At 32.0% G+C, this 20,858-nt stretch overlaps 2 protein-coding genes across 2 annotated transcripts; one reads left to right on the forward strand and one right to left on the reverse strand.

Annotated features, from left to right (window-relative positions):
- Window positions 1-4,206: 4,206 nt before the first annotated feature.
- On the reverse strand, window positions 4,207-4,641 carry TRIADDRAFT_52179 (uncharacterized protein; the record flags this gene model as incomplete). The annotated part of the gene is made up of 1 exon (XM_002108777.1): window positions 4,207-4,641. One exon carries the CDS (start codon window positions 4,639-4,641, stop codon window positions 4,207-4,209), a length of 435 nt encoding a protein of 144 aa, XP_002108813.1.
- A 6,418-nt stretch (window positions 4,642-11,059) lies between these two features.
- On the forward strand, window positions 11,060-20,347 carry TRIADDRAFT_19283 (uncharacterized protein; the record flags this gene model as incomplete). Its single annotated transcript, XM_002108039.1, is given in 34 exon segments — window positions 11,060-11,350; window positions 12,366-12,435; window positions 12,558-12,661; window positions 12,787-12,849; window positions 13,024-13,108; window positions 13,301-13,449; window positions 13,707-13,814; window positions 13,904-14,002; window positions 14,115-14,241; window positions 14,259-14,314; window positions 14,430-14,501; window positions 14,572-14,631; window positions 14,771-14,835; window positions 15,018-15,090; window positions 15,178-15,381; window positions 15,620-15,730; window positions 15,777-15,927; window positions 16,011-16,124; window positions 16,279-16,382; window positions 16,478-16,630; window positions 16,715-16,762; window positions 16,928-17,009; window positions 17,167-17,400; window positions 17,494-17,542; window positions 17,652-17,832; window positions 18,286-18,375; window positions 18,530-18,622; window positions 18,753-18,849; window positions 18,980-19,069; window positions 19,148-19,217; window positions 19,327-19,405; window positions 19,674-19,787; window positions 19,883-20,047; window positions 20,189-20,347. Coding segments are annotated over 34 exon segments (3,810 nt in total), but the record flags the coding sequence as incomplete, so codon positions are not given.
- Between the last annotated feature and the right edge of the window lie 511 nt (window positions 20,348-20,858).

Below are 20,858 nucleotides of genomic sequence, written 5' to 3' on the forward strand. Positions count from 1 at the left end.
GTGGATAAAGCCATTGCTGCCGATGAAGAGTAGCGTAAGATTTAATACCGAATTAAATAATTGACAATCACAAGAGGAGATCACTTAACTTTATTGACAAAAGTATAATACCGAAATTCTTTTCATCTTTATTGACCTTAAGTTGAAGATATGACCTCGAGATTCTAGCCAAAACAGAATCCGAAATCACGAGTACGTATGTACGAATATGTTCGCACGATTTGCACTACTGAAAAAGCACAGTAGTGTACAGTATTCGTTCGTAGCTCTCGATGGGATTGTGAATATTGCTACTCATACTAATTATCCACTCACGCGATATTTTCCAATCAATAAAGTCAATAAAGAGACTGGCACTAAATTCTATAGTGTATTATACGAATTCAGTAGTTAAGCTTTGAACTCGTAGATGCAAGTTGCAATGTTGCATACACTATTAAATTATGTATTACAGGATTTATTGTCTCAGTAAAAATCACTCTCGTAAATCCTGCAGGAAATTCTGTATGGGTGCTTGCTATCCTGTTGCTGTTACTGTGAATTAGATTTTTCTTTTCTTTTTTTACCTTTATGATCAATACTACAGCATAGTACTTGTAGTTTTGTGCTGTACAGTACTGTAACCTACCATAGTGAGATAGTAATTCGTGATGGGCTAAGCATACGGTAATTTAATGAAAATGCGTTATTGATCGACCAGTTTTCTGGTTGATTACGCTGATTATGTTATCTATTATAGAATTTTATTTGATTTAAACATTACATCTACAATCAAGGCTTTACTTGAAATGAATAGATAGCAAATAGATAGTAACTCACAAATACGTGCCTGAAATAATTTCTACTTATTTTATTAACTTCGCTAACCGAATCTGTATATCTAGCCGTGCGTTAAATATATAATTTACACCAGGGTTTGAAAATACTAATTTGTACACATTATTAATTCAGAGTTAAACAGTGCTACAGAGCAAAACTATTAACTGCGCCATAAGCACCAAGAAATGAAATCATACGCGATCATACCTGTTAATCCTTGTATCCTGGCTCGCATATAAGAGATATCTTGATTGAAAAAGTTCTTCAATTGCGGTACTATTGCAGAAGATGGTGTGACAACTTGGCGGCGTACAATTGCTATTGCCATTGTCTATTCTATTTTATGTTTCAAATTTGAACAAAATGGTAACTCAAAAAGGAATGATGTAAGAAAGGCAAGTAGCAACAGTAGACTCGGAAACAATTAGCTTACAGTACAACAAGAGATTTATACTTCTGAAAGTAATATTTTTAATAAGCCTGCCTACAAGGTGTATTGCAGCTTTGTTAGATCAAATGTTATAAACAATTTTAAAAGACTTAATAACTGAACTAATTAATGAGATGCAAACGGCAAACTACCTCTTGCGGTAGTGATAGTTACCGTTCTTGATTCGTGATATAAATAGATATTTATTTATTTATTTATTTATAAATTTATTGCTGTTGTCCTACTGTTCAATGTAAGATTGTGAATTCAATCGTCCATGATTATGTGGATAATTAATTCATATGATCATGCAAAATAGGGTAATAATAATCATTATAATTACAAACTTTATTTTTTATAATTGAAAAGAAAAATGGAAATGGCTGCAGTTAGTTTTTTTTTTTTTATGAAATGATGTCACCACGATTGTCGGATATTGTATACGGTAAAGACAGACTGACGGATTTGGCAACTTTGAAAACGCACTTTGACTCCAGGGAATGGAAAGAGTGGTCTCCTCCTACAGTACATTGTACACTAGTGTACAGTACTAGACCATGAGATGTACTGTAATGAAACACTTGGACGGTGCGGTCTGGGGCGGTACGGTACTCTATCGGACCTGATCGCATACAGCACAGTATACTACCTCGAAACGTAACCACATCCTATATAGAATCAATCACCTTATAGGATTTAATATGGATAGAACGTACGGATTGTATACTACAGTCCATCTAGTTGAAACAAAGCAGCAAGCCATTCCTAGTTCTCATTCACGGCAAAAATCCACTGGAAGTTATTTAATTAAAAGATTGGTGGAGAATTGTAATTGGAAATAAAGATTCCTGATATCTAGCATCATGGTATACGATATTCATCATGTCAGATCAATGCGTAGAACCATACTACAGTAAAATGCACACGCAAGTTTGCAACAGTTTTTACAGCATGGATAAATAGATAATTATTCCTTTTTTAATTAATGGACTTGTTATCATCATCATTCTATATTTGAATCAACTTATCCGATTTCTGTTATAAGGCGACTCTTCCTCAAGGATTAGATAAAATAAAGAATCAACTTGGCTATTTAGTTGTTGATATGGACGAGAATATTTTAGCGGTGAGAAAATGAATCAATATTCTTCTTATACTCGTAGACTTCAATCATTCTATACAGTATACTTGACAGCTCATTCTCGAAGAAACCAACGCAATTTCTCTATTATCATCAAGTAATCGTAATCATACTGTATACTAGTATTAATATGTTTCCATTTTTAGTCAGTAAAGTGATCATGATTGCCTAATGGCAAAAAAAGTAGGCTCAGTCTTATAGACTGCGAATAGTCCATGGCACATTCGCTTCATTAAATAGTAAAAATACTCTTATACGGTAATTTGTTGCCAAATGAATCGCAATGAAATAGTTTTCTTTATAACAAATATCGACACAGTCATCAGGAGAACTCAATAATGACGGTAAAGCGGCATCAACAGCGGTGGACATGATTCGATTGGTGAAGAAGTATTTACAAATGTCTAATGGTGAAACCTATGATGACTTTAAGAGGATAAGCAGTACGTTGACCATGACGCCATAATCATAGTAGCTTGTTGCCATGTTAAAGAAATGTCTTTGTTAATTTAGTGATAGCTCTGAACTAATATCATTTTTCTAATGTATAACCACCACTAGTTACATCAGGCGAAATTGTACATCAAATTACTGCAAGCGATGGCAAGATTTACGTCAGCAAGCAGTCTCTGCATTGAGATTCTACCATATCCTGCATTCTATTCATCCAACAAAATAAGCCAATTGTAAACGTTGCAATAAGATGCATCTATTTCTAATGGATGAAGATCATGCAACAATAATTTTACCACTTTGAACTATGTATCTGGTTAAGACGCGTAACCTATGAAGCTAAAATTTAATGGATATACTGTAATTTACAAGTTTTCGTTCTATTCGCCGTATCCGGCCGGTATGTGGCACATACTTGTGTTTATGGAGCAAAAAGGAGTATTGATATTACCTGGGACAATGTAAATTCCCGATTAACAGTTCCTGAATACCAGTTATACTTGCAATTATACAACCTTACATACCCTTGATGTCTATTTCAAGTAATTTATTTTGTCTAGCTTTGTCTTTAAGAAATAAAGATGTAAATGTAAGAACTGTTATAATTACAGTACGTACTCGTATAGTATATGCAACGGTATATCTAAATCATTGTTCACTGTACCAATAGAATTTGTAAACCGAATTGATATTGTATAATGCATAAGATTTACTTGCATCTAGATTCATTTCCCATCTATTTGTAACAATGAATTGATATTTCTTAGTGTAAATGAAAATTTTCGGACAATCTAGTAAATGTTTAATGCACTTTGTGACCTTTGAGTTAAACTATTTTCATATCGACATTATTGACCATATCACTGACTCGAAAATTTTTTCTGAGCAGCTTCATGTCGGCAACAAATCATTAGGCTGTAATCTTAATATTCGAATTATAACATGAATTACAAATACTGTAACAACATTTTTACTGAAATAAATAGAATTATCGACCAGTATCTATGGCTGTTAACATTAATTATGCCTTTGAGAGAAATAAAACATGTAAGTTGTTAAGTATTCATAGTATTATTTCTTGTCTTTCTTTAATACATATATACTGTATATTCATCTGATGACATATTATGTAGTTACATAATATTAGCATGCCTACTTATACGAAATATCCTTCCATAGTAGACTATAACACCATTCTATAATATATTATTATGCTCGTACAGTTAGTAGTTTGATCAAGCTGCGAAGAATAGGATCCTTCTACATAGTACCTGATCATGTATATTCATTGTTAATCGGAGGATACGAAACCCGAATCACTAGAATCATGTCCCCACGAAAGATACTTGCGTATTATAGCTTTTTAAGCAAGATATCTACCTTTCCATTTGCGATCAGCATAGAAACCACCAATCGCAACCTGCAATGTACTACATCCAATAACAAATCCTAATAACGGATTTACTTTTATAGGCTGAGTAAGTAATTTCAAGATCGCACTTCGATTTGAGCTAGTAAAAAGCCACACCAATGACGGGATAACACTACCACTAACGATCGTAGTAGCAGATCCACGCACCAAAGCACAAGCAGGGCAGAATAATTGACCTTGCTCAATAGGTACATCAACCAACTTAATCCAGCACCAACGACTAACACCCCAAGTAGCAAATCCAGAGCAAAGTATTACTGCTCCTTTGACAACTGGAACGCCGCTAATATTCTTCATAACATAAACTCCGGTGTATAAAGTGCTTACAATACCATTTAAAGCTGCAATTTTATCGCCAGTATTCATTTTATCTCATCGGATTTTGGACCAAAACCATAGGAACCCAAATCTATAAAGCAGAAAAGTCTACGTATGAAACAAAGCTCAACCTACGCAACACAGTGCAATCATAGATAGCTAAAAGGAAATCAAGATAATGTAAAAGTAATACTGGCTATTTTGGGCAATATTACAAATCTACAGTAGCTTGTAAGCGTGATAGCCTTAACCAAAGCCTACTAGATACTTTACCGAAAGCGTCAAGTGGTCTATGCCTTTAACCTTCGAAACTGCTCATACGTATACATTGAACAATACTTGTAATTTGTAACTTTGCTGTATGTTAAAGTTAACTGAAGGATGGAAAAATAGAAGACAATGAATTACCACATTTTACAGACACATTCCACTATAAAATAAATAAATTAACGATACTATGCTGGTAAAGAATATCGTATAGTACCATACATTGCATGCGGCAATGACGAAAATTTACTCCATTTGCTTCTATCGTTATTTCCACCATGAGATAGAAAGGATCTTTTTATCACTACGATTGCCACAGCGAATCAGCATAATACGACTGTGTAAAACAAAATCTATAGCATTACACTATATACCAACTGTAACTACTCCATTTCTTTATCTTACTTTACAGTAATTTGGTGGTGGAGAACTGTGATAGGCTGTTATTCGTGCGCATCTTTCAACATTTCTATTCTAAGGAGTAGCGTTGGATTTCATTTTAATTTTCTGCAAATTCGTTACCTTATTACTCTTGCATTGATATAGAAAGAGTTAATACATCATCAGAGCCATCAACCATCATAGAACTAATCATCATTCGTGATGCCTTGAAAGACTATCGTTGCCTAACAGCTTTGCCAAATCATCCAGATCTACACAAGTAAATGAGCTCAAGGCTCAATGGAGTCCCAGCAATATTGCAGAGTGTCGACTATCGAGTACAGTTGAAAATGAAGTTTAGTCCAGCAGTGTTATGGCCTGCAATCACTATTAGTACGCATAGTGCATCCTGTAACAACAACTACTGTAAACTGCATTGTACAGCGTACAGACTACAGTATCGTGTACACTAGATGGCGAGCCTTTAGGCAAAATAGTACAATTTTGTCTGGTAAAACTATAGGTAAAACTACTATCCAGGACGTCCATTCGTCATCACCTACTAGTTACTATCTTCTATAGTTCTATAAATTTAACAGAAATAAAATTAGCTGCTAACTGATCTATGAGATAATTTCATGAACTCTTTCGTTAACTGCATATGTAATAAGATTGCATTAAGGCAAATGACTACCATTTCTCTATGCATGCGCGTAAAATTGATTAATTGGATACCTTCGCATGTTTATGCTATACAGTAGCTGGGTGCCATTAGACACATTCAATTGTTAGGAATAAGATCATCCTATTTATTTAATCCTTGATTCTATATATTTTTATATATCATTCAACAAATTATGTCACACTATTAACACTCACACCATATTGCACAGTACGTAGATTCGAAACCTGAATTTAAAATAGCTGATACTCATGGAATCCTTGCTTATAATATTAAGCAATAAACTGTGGTGTATAAGTTAGTTTTGATTTAACTTTAACATGTACTGTATACTCGTATATGCGTAAAACACAGTTACTTCAGAGACAGTATATTTCAAATTATTATACGCCAACAATCAATAAATTTTACAAAGCTCTCCTTTATGCTTAGATTGATTTATAAATGTTTATGATCTTAATTAAATAATGGTCTCCAATGAGCTATTACTGATACATTATATAGTAAACAAAGTAAAATGAACAGCACCTTCGATTGATTAATGATCAACGAGGCAATCATAAACGAATTCGACCAAAACATTCCTTTATAAAATAGTCCAAAGTTCATATTATTATTTCTAGTATGAGTGCAATTACAGAATCCATGAAACTTTGTAGCGAAACACCACTATTAAATATACGGTCATATATCATGTAAGAAAGGAAGGATTTACAGAAAGTATATACTTCGATTAGAGGCGTGCTTACTACTTCAATATAAATGCAGTGCATAAGAATCCTCAAGTTTAACACCTGGTAGTCATGTTTACGCAAATAATATTACTATAAAAGTGTAACTGTAATAAATCCGAACGTAGAACAGTATAACTTTGAATGATAAAACGTCAATAAAATCCAAGTTAATGCTCATTAAGGTCAAAAATATTAATTAAAATCAGATAATGATTAGCATTAAATAGTTAACCATCATAATAAAACTAGAACTTGGGAGCTATCTGCACGACTAATACATGTCAACAATTATACTGTGGGTTCCGAAGTATGCGGAAATGATTAAAGTTTACATTATCAAAGACAGTGTTGTATTATATCTCTCACAAACTTGAGTTTTAGATTGCGTAAAATTTGAATGTACCGTACGATAGAACATTAAATAACGCCACCGTAGGATTGTAGTTAATAACTTATTGACATTCTATAATAATAAGGGCAATGTCATACTTCTTAAGCTTAAAATACGTATAATAATAAACATTAAAGATCTTACTTTTATGTAAATTGCACGTACCCTGCTACGTACAACTAACAATCGACACAGAGCATCTTTGTGTGAAATACCAATTTAAATTTATATTGATATTATTTCACTAAACATGATAGTACTCTGAGAATGATATAAATATACAATTATACATGTACCTATAAAATATATCACGCCATTATAGCTTCAAACTGTAAAAAGCCATACTATATCGCATAAAAATATAAACAAATATGTATCTTTCTCAAGCTCTCATTTATATAAGATCAATATAGCTCTAGAATAAGTTTCTAAATATAGATAGTTTTATACATCACCAATGAAAATAAATACTCAAATCTATCGTATGCAAAGTAAGCAATAACCTAATCCCATTTTGCACCCGACACTCGTTTATGGAACTTTAAATAACGTAGATTTTCTCTTCATAATGGAAGAAAATCTCCTTTTAAACGAAGATACAAGGCGATATTGTAATCAAACCTTGTTCTCGTTAGGATTAAATAAAATATCATCCCTTGCTCTAGAATCATTACATAAGTAAATCATACTATATGTAAATCTCAAGACTGCAATGAAATCGTCACGTGATGTTCCATGCCGATGAATAATACATCATAAGTGAGTAATATCGGTAAGAACATATTTATGGTAGCAAGACAATGACAAGTCAATAAAATATTTCGCAACTGGATGAATTAAATCAAAAGTACAGCCTCGTCAACGTAACTTCAGAAAGCCATGCCCAGATGTAAATATTGTAGAAAAGTTTAACGCAGCGTGTGGTACGTTCAACAAGAATCTTACCCTGCATTAAGTAGCAAAACGCCAAATTAAATGCAAACAACGGAGATTCTATAATTGACACTAGAACGGACATAATAATTGAAGGAAATATATAAGTATTTTCTGATTAGTTATTTATCTTTACGTACTGATAGAAAATGAAAATCTGATTATTGTTATGTCATAATAATGGGTACAGTACTAGCTATTTCAAAAATGAATAGCTTCCATGTTTTAATTCCATATCAATATAAATAGATCGATATAACAAGATATGGTGCATAGAACGGTCTAGACATACCCCCAAATTAGCAATGCGCATAGGGATTATCATATTATCCTAGAATAAAGTGCCTACCTTAATCTATTGACAGCTAGTACGGCCTCCTGTCATAACAGATAATAACCACACACAAATATATATCTATATATATATATATATTATAATATGTACTCATTATAGATGAGCTCAATATTATATGATGAAAATAACATAACATAACAACACAGTGATAGATCATTTATTGTCTATCATCCAGTGTCTAATATTCTAGACGTGAAGTCCTGACGTTAATAAATATAATAAACATCAATACCCCCAACTGAGCATTCCTTGAATTGTATCTATAGTAACTTGTACTATAGACTCTAGCCATTTCAGTCATCATGGGGAAAGCGGTCCTACTGTCAATACATTTTCCCAGTGATATTAGTTACTGTAGTTGTATTTAAGAACACGTTAGGGCGGAATCAATTTTGATTTTATTACTTTACAGCAGGGAATACGGACAGTTCGTAAGAAATCGATTTTATCAATCTTCTTCGAAAATGCAGCCAATCAAGATGGATAGATTGTCTGAATGCCGTCAAAGCATACGGACTACAATCGATGATGAAGAAATTTTAATGTGAGTTAAATATATGACATGTAACAAGAGTTAAAAAGATAGCAAAGTAAATTTTTTATTGCTATACCTGTAACTGAATAGAAACGAATGATAGACCAAGTTTACGTTTTGAATAATTAATTTATTCTAGAAAACTATCAGTATAACAAATGTTTTAACGATAATCTTGTTATCGAAGGGGTAATTGTAACATTTTGATTTCCTTCATTAAAATCCGTAACTAATTAAGGTCATGAAAAGATGTAATAGTGCTGAGCTATTAAAACATCTAAACAATTACATAGCATTCTTGGCTATATCTATCAACAGTAAGATTAACTAAAGATCATAGTACAACTTCTACACTTCTAGCTATCAAAGCCTATTAACTAACTTAATATAAACATGGCAATGTTCATAATCGGATAATGCTTATAAACTAATCTAGGATTTGCGCATCTAATGATTTAGATAATAGTTTCCTTTGGAGATGTTGTTTTTATGTAATTTATTTACGTCCTACGATAGAATCTGACCTATTTGAGATAAGTATAATACTATAATTTCAACTATTATGTTACTGATGTGAAAACTGAGCAAAATGTATCAGAGTATCAAATTTAGCTCTTTGAAATAAATCATAGTAAGATTCTGCTCTATTTTTTACTCATCTATCGGCAAGTAAATCGGAAGGCAAAATAATTTACTCGTATATTAACTCAATAGGAAATGAATATCATTCCTAATATCATAAGCAAAGGTCTTTGTTTAGCACATTTTAACTTCCTACTTGTAACAAAATTTATGACTAAGCAGGAGACTCGTGTCGACAGTCATAATTACGCGGTAACAGAAGATTTGTGGACAGTATTATATCATTCACTATTACTCTGCTGACCGAGTGATTCTATTCTTTTAAATAGTATTGATTGAATTTCATCAACAAGACAATGCAGAATTGGTATATCCACAAATATTTTTATTAAATCCATTATGCCGCATTTTATACTGTGTAATAGAATCAGCTCGCGTTAGGTGAGAAACAACTGAAAGTCTATCCATGACTCATCGGAAAAACCTAAACAATGAAACTTAATGGCTAAATTTTACTCATCTACCTTTATATTCTAATATGGTTTGCTTTTAAACCTATTTTTATCATCTATCTAGTAACGCATAAGATCCTATCCTTGCGCAATTATGAAAAGCCTCTTTCTAACTAATTTGCTTTTACTGTATCATGTATTAACATTACTATCCCATTATCCAATCTTAGTTCAGTAAGCGACAGCAATACATCAGTTGCACAAACAAAAGGATATAAGAATATTGTTTAGGAATATAAATATTGTTTTATTGCTACATAAAATGTCTGATTTAACAAACACTTAAAGAATACGAAGCCGGTAAGCGTAAAGAGTTTTTTATAGGCAGTCAAGGATTAATTCTACTTTAGATATACAAAAGCTTTCGTATTAAGACGGTAAAAGAAAAATTACCAAATCTTACAGCCAAGCAACAAGTGCTTAACTAGAGCAAACTTGTACAGTTTGATACATTCATTTAAAAAATTGCAACCATTTAACTGACCCTACAATGTATGATATTGCACGTATAAAATAATACAAGTTATGGCCCTGGCTATAAAATGCTTTCTAAGCAATGTCACTATTTTCTGATTGGCACTTATACTATAGTGATCGCCATTATTTACAAACTTAAAATTTGTACTCGGATAGCTATAGTGTATGTGTCTTTTACTTAGTAAATTCCTGCTGGCATCTGAAACATTACAAGCTATAAAACTAGCTGATTTCCCTATATGACAAAATGACTAATCATTTTTTAATTTCCAGATAGCGCAGATCCTGATCTAATTTCATAAATAATAATCAATAGTAAACTAATGCTTATGCTTATATTTAAAATGTATTTCTCTCAGTGCAGTAATTACTATTTCGATGCGTTATAATTATTTTCTAATGTATAGTAAACATTTAATCAAAAAGTGAATAATAAAAAGTTTATTAATTATTGTCCCACAGCACCATCTCATCAATTTTATGTCTAATTAATATTTTGGTTTGAATTATTTTACTCTGCTTTGCTCATTAAATGTTGTGAAAAGTTTACCTGTTTTATTGTCAAAGTATTCATTTCTCTCTATTGATTACTACATTTATTTAGAACCCGAGTAGCTCCGTACGCCAGGGCTAATTTTTGGCAGTTATTAACTTTATCATGGATGACCCCTCTGGTATGGCTGGGCTACAAACGACCTATAGAAATGGAAGATTTAGGACACTTACCAGCTGTTGATTCCTTTGATGCCAATATTAACCAATTCCAGATATTATGGGATAAAGAGGTAGCAGCACATGGAATCGAAAAGGCTTCTTTGGGTCGAGTTTTATTTCTTCTTGTGCGGAAAAAATTGCTAAAAACATTTTTGATTTACTGTCTTGTTCTTACCTGCACAGTTTTGGGACCAGTAAGTATTTTAATCAAGATTTTACTAAATAGTTATCTTCATATTTGATGATTTGCTGATTTACTTTCAGCTACAATCCACTTCATAAAATTTTATTAGATTCATAGAGAAAGGTGTCGATAAATTGATTCTTTGACATGCAGTCTACTATAATCGAGATTGATTAAATTAAGCGAGAATGTCAAATTTAAACACATACTACATCTAATACGAGTAAGAGCAATAGATATGCTGCATACTCATAAGCTTATAAATACAAATACACCTAAGTGATTAACTGACAAAATGGGTTATCAATTGAGCAACGTCTTCTTTACCTCTAATCAACATCTTACCTACTCATAAATTGTAGTAGTAGCAACGCTTTGCGATAGATAGTTAACTATTCATTTGTACTTCAGAGAAAACAGCTGCATTCAAATAATCCTTTTAATTCGTAATTGTGATTTAGCATTCGCATCTTAACGAGAAATCTGTTCAATTTTATTGACCATCATATTATTAAGGTTATTATTCATCGCCTAATTCAATATACCGAAGGCCAAAACAAAGATGTAGTGGTGGGATCGATATTGGTACGATAGTCTATAGCTTTACTATTACATGTAGTATTTATTTATCTGTCATGATCTAATAGCAATATGACGTATAGCAATTTTGTGGAATCAATTTTAGCTATTACAGTAGTTATCAACTTTACCTAACTTCGCGGTAATAATTATATTTCATTACTAATTCCAGGTAGTATGCATTTTCATCAATGAATCCATTAAGAGCTTAACTTTTGCTTTTACGTGGTATTTATCCGTTCGGGCAGGAGTACAAATTAGGTCGATGGCTTTGGCTTTAATATATAACAAGCTACTAAAGTTAAAGTATACTAGCAAGAGTTCAATAGGCGAAGTAGGAAATAAATTTCTGTGCACGTAGTCATAGCCGGATTTATATCAGTACATTATAATTAACCGTTTTGCTCCCCTTCTCTTATGTTAACCACCTTTTTATAACTACTTAGCTCACTAACCTTTATGCCAACGATGCACAAAGAATGTTTGAAGCCGTTTTATATTTTGCTTTTATATCAGGTAGGGAGATAAACCTAATATTGCTGCCAATAAACTACCATTAGCATAATTGGATAAATTGAATCGTCTCATTTACGGATAATAAATGTAAAGAAATATGATAATATTTCTTGATTTAATAGGTGCACCAATTATACCACTATGCGCACTAATTTATTTAACAAGCATTGTCGGCCCAGCTGCTATTGTTGGCTGTGTAACCTTTGTGTTATTCTATCCAATTCTGGTAATGTTTAGCTACTGTTGACCGATAAAACAATTTCCTATATTATCTATTGTATTTAGAAGCTATCGTTACAGTCTTTAAGTATTAGCTATGATGTAACTATTATTTTATATTTATTTTATTAGATTGGAGTAGCTCGGTATATAAGTAAACTAAGGCGATCTACAATCGGTGTAACGGATAAAAGGGTATCAGCAATCTGTTCAGATTTTAATGTCATAAATATCCATTTATAGTACTGTGCATGTAAATCAAAGAAAGAGAGAAAGCAGACTTAACCTGTTATTTAAAAAATTTTTAAACATAAAATATTTCAGTATCGGTACCTCCTAACTTGACTTTAAAACTAATATTTACATCAGATTCGGTTAATGAACGAGATTTTGACCAATATCAAACTAATCAAGATGAATGTCTGGGAATCTCTATTAATCCAAAGGGTAAAAGGTATATGCATAAGTAAATACTTTTAAGCATGCTCCTAGCAATGTTTTTAACATACTTAATGTTATCAGTAATACAATGCGGAATTAGTCCAAAACCTTTTCTGAACAAACTTTATGCTTTAATCCTAGAAATTTAAGTTCGGTTAAGAATTTAAAAATGTGTTTTAAATGATTATTTTCTAATATCATGTAGAAGTTAGACAAACAGAAACTGAGAGACTGTCCAAAGCGGCACTAACTCAAAGTCTGAGTATATCAGCAATGCCAATAGTACCGGTCATCGCTAGTATTATCACTATTATAACTGCTTTTGGTCTTGGAACAGGCTTAAAATCATCGCAGGTATGACATAGCATACCGCTATGAATTGGAAATTACCTCTACTATATATATATACATCTTCTACTTTCAATTAATATCTGCAATCTATTGTTCGTTTAAAATCAAAGTCATTAGATAGGATTATAATAAACTACACATAAGTTATAATATTATCTCTTTCATATTGCATACTGTACTTAAATTAACAATTTTTCCTGACTAATGCTTTTATATAAAATACTGTAATATTGGGTTCTTATTTTAAATAATTTAAATAGGCATTTGCAGTAGTCTCTATGTTTAACGCAATGCGATTTACAATGACGACTCTACCGACTGGAATGAAAGCGGTTGCTGAAGCAAATATTGCACTAGGTCGAATCAAGGTTATAACTAGCGATGCTTGTTTGATTTCTGTTTAGAGGCAAAGACAAGATTAGAATAATCATCTTGTGTTGACTTAAAATATTGTTAGAATCTACTAGTATTGAACGAGTACGAGAAATGCATAGAAAGATCAGGTGATGATGACACTGCAATACATATTACAGATGGAACATTTGCATGGACTAAGGTAATATTAGGCTTTCCTTTTGGTCTGATATGGTTTTGGTTCATTAATGGAATAAATCATTAGTTTAATTATGACACTATTTGAACTTATTGGTCCATACATATATTAATAGACAGAATCTGATAAAAAAGGCAGGCGACGATCTTCAGTCTGGGGAAGACCTGTAACAGGTAACCTTCTCGCGTTGAACTTTTCCGAAAGAATTTTAATTAATTTTAAACAAATTGTGACAAAATCTTGTATTACGTCTTTACAGTGCATGATGCAAAAAGACTACCAGTCCTATTCGATATTAATTTAGCAATCAAAAAGGTTAGAACAAGGTCTCAATATTGTGATTATACTAACTATTGTAATTTGCAAATAATAAATATATAATTTATCACTAAAAATTGTTATCGATCTAATGATAAATTTGATTCTATAGAATATAATTACCGGTATATGTGGCCATACAGGATCAGGAAAATCTTCCTTGATTGCAGCAATCTTAGGAGAGGTTAAATTCAGAAATTTAAATGGCTATATAGTATATGAAATCTAGATTAATTCGTACATCATTTTTGTAGATGCATGTTTGCTCTGGTGAATCTCATGTTACAGGCACAATTGGTTACGTTCCGCAACAGGTTCCATTAATTTTAATATATGCATAACTTTAGCACACTATATAAATGTAATTGTTATAGATTTGAGATAACATCTATCGAGGTGAAATATCATCGATAGTAAATCTTATAGTGGCAATTGCTTATATACATTTTACAGCCTTGGGTAATGAACGCCACAATAAAGGATAATATACTCTTTGGAGTACCTTTAGACGAGCAAAGGTATAGTATTAATCATCTAAAATTTATATTGTGGTATTTTGTATTTGTTTTTTAATTTAATTAGATAGAAGAAATGGTACATTATAGCTTACAGAATAGAATCTAAACATTGACTGTGATATCGCCGGTAAAATAAATCGCTAGCATTTACAGTATTAAATTTTGGGGATTTATTACGCTAGGTATGATCAAGTTCTATCTGATTGTTCCCTAGTCGACGATTTGCGCCTTTTACCTGAAGGAGATGAAACAATAGTAAGTTGGACGCCTTTTATTTAGTTTAGTTTTATATATTCATTAATCTCGATTGATGATAAGTTGAGAATTCGACATCTATGAAAGTTAGGAGATCGTGGTGTCAATCTAAGTGGCGGACAAAGGCAAAGAATTAGTTTAGCTAGGGCACTCTATGCTGATAAAGATATTTATTTGCTAGATGATCCACTGAGTGGTGTAGACTTAGATGTAGGCAATCATATTTTTGCAAGTTGCATTCAGCGATCGATGGCTGGCAAAACCGTCGTCTTAGTATCACACCAAATGCAGGTATTGAAGAATTCATTCTTATAATCAATTAATTGTAATAACCAATTTAATATTTAGATTCAATAATTGTATTTATTATACATGAACTGTCCATAGAGGTAAAGTACAATCATCCAAAATCTAGAATAAGACCTATACGTGTATAAAATGATGGACAAAAATACTGCCATCATCAGGATTTTTTTATACCAGGATATAGCTAGTTTGAGAGAATTTAAAAAATTATTTTTATTGCCAGTACATAAAGCAATGCGATCATATCTTAGTAATGGAAAATGGAATGATAGTTGAACAAGGAAAGGATTCCAATTTATTGGAAAAGCGAGGAGTAAGTTACTTGCGATTAGCCGTTTGCCTCATGTTAATCATTAAGATCGATCTTTAACTACTTACAGGCTTACTACGACATGTTAACGCTGTTTGGGACTGATATAGATAAAATAGAGAGGACTGATGAAGTAATTGCTACCAAAAAGCCAAGCTATCTAGAAACTGAAAGATTATCATTTAATACAGGACAGACTTTGCGAGCTAATCAAAAGAGAGGTAAAACATAGAGATACGATGAATCAATAAATTCGTTTGGTTATTAAGCAAAAATTTTATAATCGTTTACCGGTAAAATTAAGAAAGATACCTAATTACTTTTGCTACACTTTTAGGACGGACTTTTACTGTCGAATCGAGGTTAAAAGGTCATGTTAGTGCGGCCAGCTATAGAATGTATATTAAGTGCGCTGGAGGTAATGTATGATGTATATATATATATTAGAATAATCTCATAAATTTACTGCAATCAACACATGCTAATATAAAACCTGTGTTTGTCCTGAGCATAAATGTACTTTTAGATATTATTGGTATAATAACTTATTCTATTTCTATTGCTTACTTCAGGTTATTTTAAAAGCTTTATCGTCATTATGATGTTTGCCCTATCAATAGGAGCCAAAGTATTTAACGATTATTGGCTTTCTGAGTGGATTCGATCTGGATTTACAGTATGCATAACCTTTTTCAATAAAATGATTTAGCAATTGATGACAGTCATAACTGTTATGTCTTATATTTCATGAATAATTTCTATAATGTATAGGTGAATAATACCCTGCAAGAATCAGATAATGAGTTTTCCAATGGTACATCCACAATTACCTTTCAGCAACCTCTTATGTATCTCCTTGTTTACTGCAGCGCTGCGGTCTTTATGATTATTCTACTCTGTTTCAAAGGATTGACATTTACAAAAGTAACGCACACTTAAAGTATTTACACTAGGATCGAATGCATTAAGTGACAATTTAGTCAATTTTCGATTGTATCTTACTAATAGGCTACACTACGGGCTTCGACAAGGATTCATAATCAAGTTCTAGAAGCGGTAAATAAGACTTATAGTACTCGTACGTCATAACAATTGCCAGTTCGGTCTAGAATATTTATTAACAATAAGCGTCTACTTTTTCTTGGCTAATACCCCGATATCGAAATAAAATATTCATTTATTTTTGATGTATAAACTCTTATGCATCTTTGATATCTGTAGATTATGCAATCTTCAATGACATTTTTCACAAGTACACCTGGTGGTCGAATCCTGAATAGATTTTCTAGAGATATGGACGATGGTATGATATAACTTCTGTAAAGAAGCCTAAGACATAACGGAATTTGTTATACTATGTTTAAAACTTTCTATATCTGGATAATGCTGTCATTCTTTCACTAGTGTTCAATATTATTCGATAGGTTATTTTTATATATATATTATTTATTCACTTACAGTTGACATTCGCTTACCAATGTTCACTGAATTGATACTGCAAAATATATTCCTGATCATCTTCTCCCTTGGCGTCATTATTTCTATCTTTCCATGGTTTCTCTTGGCATTAATACCACTCGTAGTTATATTCATCATTATTAATGTGATTTTTAAAGGCAGCCTACGAGAGGTAAAACGATTGGATAATAGAAGCCGGTCACCAGTCATTTCTCACCTCTCAGCAACTATAGCGGGTAAACATAGAATATTATTAATTTTACTATCGTAAAATAATTAGTGAATATATATCCATACTGATTTAAAGATGGCCCTTTTAATATATCAAGGTATAACGACTATTCACGCTTTCGATAAGACAGAAAACTTCTTAGACAGGTAAAAAGAATACAGTTAAGGTTTAGCTTATGAAATCGTCATTATTAATTTCAGTTAAGATTTTAGCCACACTAATCATATTCAACTTTTTGCTTTGCTTTAATTGAAGATTTCGTAAATTAGTCGATAAAAATTCGACAACTTTTGTGACTTTTCATTGCTTACATCGATGGTTAGCCGTCAGATTAGACTTTGTGGTTACAACTTTCGTCACCATTACGGCTATTTTCGTTGTAGCTCAGCCAAATGATGCTACGCGTGCTGGATTAGCATTATCGTATGCCTTTCAAGTAAGTAAAATGAGACAGTATTTGCACTGAGACATTAATCGCTCAATAAAGTAATAATTTCACTGTAATATTATTCGTTTATAATCTGTCCTAGTTTTATCATAGGAATTTAAGAATGGAAAAAAGCATGACTATCATTTTAATAAATAAAGCAAACAGTTCAATATAGTGATTTAAGTGTAGAATTGTAAAGTGTTTTAGAGTTAATATACTATACTTTGTAAAAATGACATGGGCTCGTAAATTGTTTCCGATAGCCAAAAGTAAAGTTTAGCCTGTATGGCATGGTTATTATGAATTGCGATGTAATTCCTAATAAATGTTAAATTAAAATTAAAATTAGCTAGTAGCACAAAATAATTAGATCATATAAATTTCAGGTAGCAAGCTTGGCGCAACTAAAGTTTTTAATGCAATTCCTGCTAATTTTTATGTACCCTTTTGCACTTTCAGTTGACCGGAATGTTTCAATATACTGTTCGCAATGCAGCAGAAGCAGAAGCTAGATTTACTTCGGTTGAGCGCCTTCGCGATTATGTTGTGGTAAAAATGTATTTTCAATGTAAAACAGCTAATCGATATTATTATGCTTGAATAATGCCATTTTATTATAACATTGCATTTTTTAAATCTAAATCCCGTATGCATAACTGAAAAGATTAAATTCATTATTGACTAAAACCGTTTTCTCCGGTAGAATACTGAAAACGAAGGAAAACGACATACGAAATTAATTCAACTTCCAAAGAAATGGCCATTTGAGGGCCAGGTTACATTTCATCAGGTTCAGGTAAGTTATGCGGTAATAAAATAAATTAAAGTTTAACTCTGTATTCTTTAATCAATAGTAACTACTGTGAAATAAAGATTAATGATTTTGATATTGATAATAAAATTACATTATTTACATGATTCTAAAGATGCGATATCATCCGGATTTGCCGCTAGTTCTTCACGATATGGATTTCCATATCCGAGCGGGCGAGAAAGTAGGCATCATTGGTCGCACAGGAAGTGGTAAGACTAAAATCATAGAAAGATATTCTATGTTCGCATAAGCAATATATCGTTACAGCAAAAAGCTATCCAGAATTTATGTTATTATTATCAGATTTTTTCCAATGTATTGTGGTACCTTGACTTATAGGCAAATCATCGATTGGCGCTTGTATGTACCGACTAGTCGAAGTAGAAAGTGGAAAAATTATCGTAGACGGCGTCAATATTTCTATGTTAGGTATTGAAAGACGACCGTACTGCCTTTCTCTCTATTATTTTATTGTAAAATCTTGACCATGGTAGATTTATTCATTAGGTTTAGATGACCTTCGCTCAAACTTGTGTATTATACCTCAAGATCCACTTTTATTTTCTGGCACACTAAGGTAATTTAAATGACAATGATAATTTAGAAATCTCTTAGGATCGCGAGTTCCTAATTTTATAATAAAAAATAATGTTGATTATTTACTACTTCCGCTCGTTTATGCTTAGAAAGAACCTCGATCCTTTCGATGAACATAGCGATGAAGAAGTTTGGGATGTTTTAGAAAAAGTGAATTTAAAAACCAAAGTATGAAACTGTTTTCTTTCTGTATTTCATCAGACGAGATGAGTATACGGACTGTACCTTTATCGGTCTGTTAAATATATCTACAAATTGGATCCTGATAATACAGATCACAGTGAGATTTAGCGAGTGTCGATTAATATATAGCTTAATTACATAATTAATTTACCATTATTTGATGTCGGAAGTAGGACTGAAATAAAAATCTGGGGTAGTTTTAATTCAAATTTATCTGTTTCTTACTATTATTTTATTGTCAAAACATTTTTAGTTTGAGAGGTTAACACATCGATTGTATACTGCAATTAAAGAAAATGGTAATAACTTTTCAGTTGGAGAAAGACAGCTGCTGTGCTTAGCGAGGACGCTGCTTAGACGCGGCAAGGTACTGGACCATTACCTCTATATTCTAAAATGTCTAATAGTATAGCTATATCTGCAATGTTAATCTGATGGTAAATTATGTTCTCTTATTGGAAGATTGTAATTCTGGATGAAGCTACGGCTTCTATGGATAGTGAAACTGATAAATTAATCCAAGATACGATAAAGAACGAATTTCTTGATAGTACTTTGTTAATTGTTGCTCATCGATTGCAAACAGTTATGGCATGCGATCGTATTTTAATCGTTCACGAAGGGAGGGTGTGTATATTACATTGATTAAAGTATAAATTATTAAACATAAATAAATCAATAGCAATATGAGTATTGTATATAGAAAATTCATTGCATTAATTGTCAATTGATTAAACTATATTTTTCTTAACATTTCCGATTATCAAGGCGGTTGAATTTGATGAGCCACAAAAGCTAATAGAAAATTCACAATTAAAATTGAATGAAATAATCGATAACCAAGAGACAGCCCCGATATTAAATGGCAATTTAGCAATGCAAACGATCCCGGTTCCTAACCATAATGCTAATCATCCTGAAGCTTGAATAAGGATAATTTTTATATGTGAAAATAAGTCATTTATTGGAAATTTCTGAAAGGAAATCGATAATAGGTGTTAAAAAGAATTACTGTATCATACTCTCTGATGCGAAATAGAACATATTGTATTAATACATGGATATGTCCTAATATTATTGTAGTAAGGAAATATAACTGTACGTGTGATTATGTTATTTATTAATGCGTGTGCTGCAGTAATAAGTATGACATCGAAGTTGAGAACGAACATACAGTAGCTGCGGCACTTTATAGTATCTTCTATCTGTCTTATTGTCGTAAAAGAGCATTCATTTATCTATAAGAATTCGCAAAACAATGCTACAGTGTTCTATACATGTATATTGTGGTCTCAGAACTTCTTTAATCATCGTATAATATTAATTATTTATAAACTAACTGAATTGCATATTTATTTCATATGGGAACTTAGAGTCATTTCCTGTTTCGTAGATCATGAAAATATAGACTTTTAATTACTATAAGATTAGTTCAATC

Source organism: Trichoplax adhaerens, genomic scaffold, assembly GCF_000150275.1.
Source record: "Trichoplax adhaerens TRIADscaffold_1 genomic scaffold, whole genome shotgun sequence".
NCBI lineage: Eukaryota > Metazoa > Placozoa > Uniplacotomia > Trichoplacea > Trichoplacidae > Trichoplax > Trichoplax adhaerens.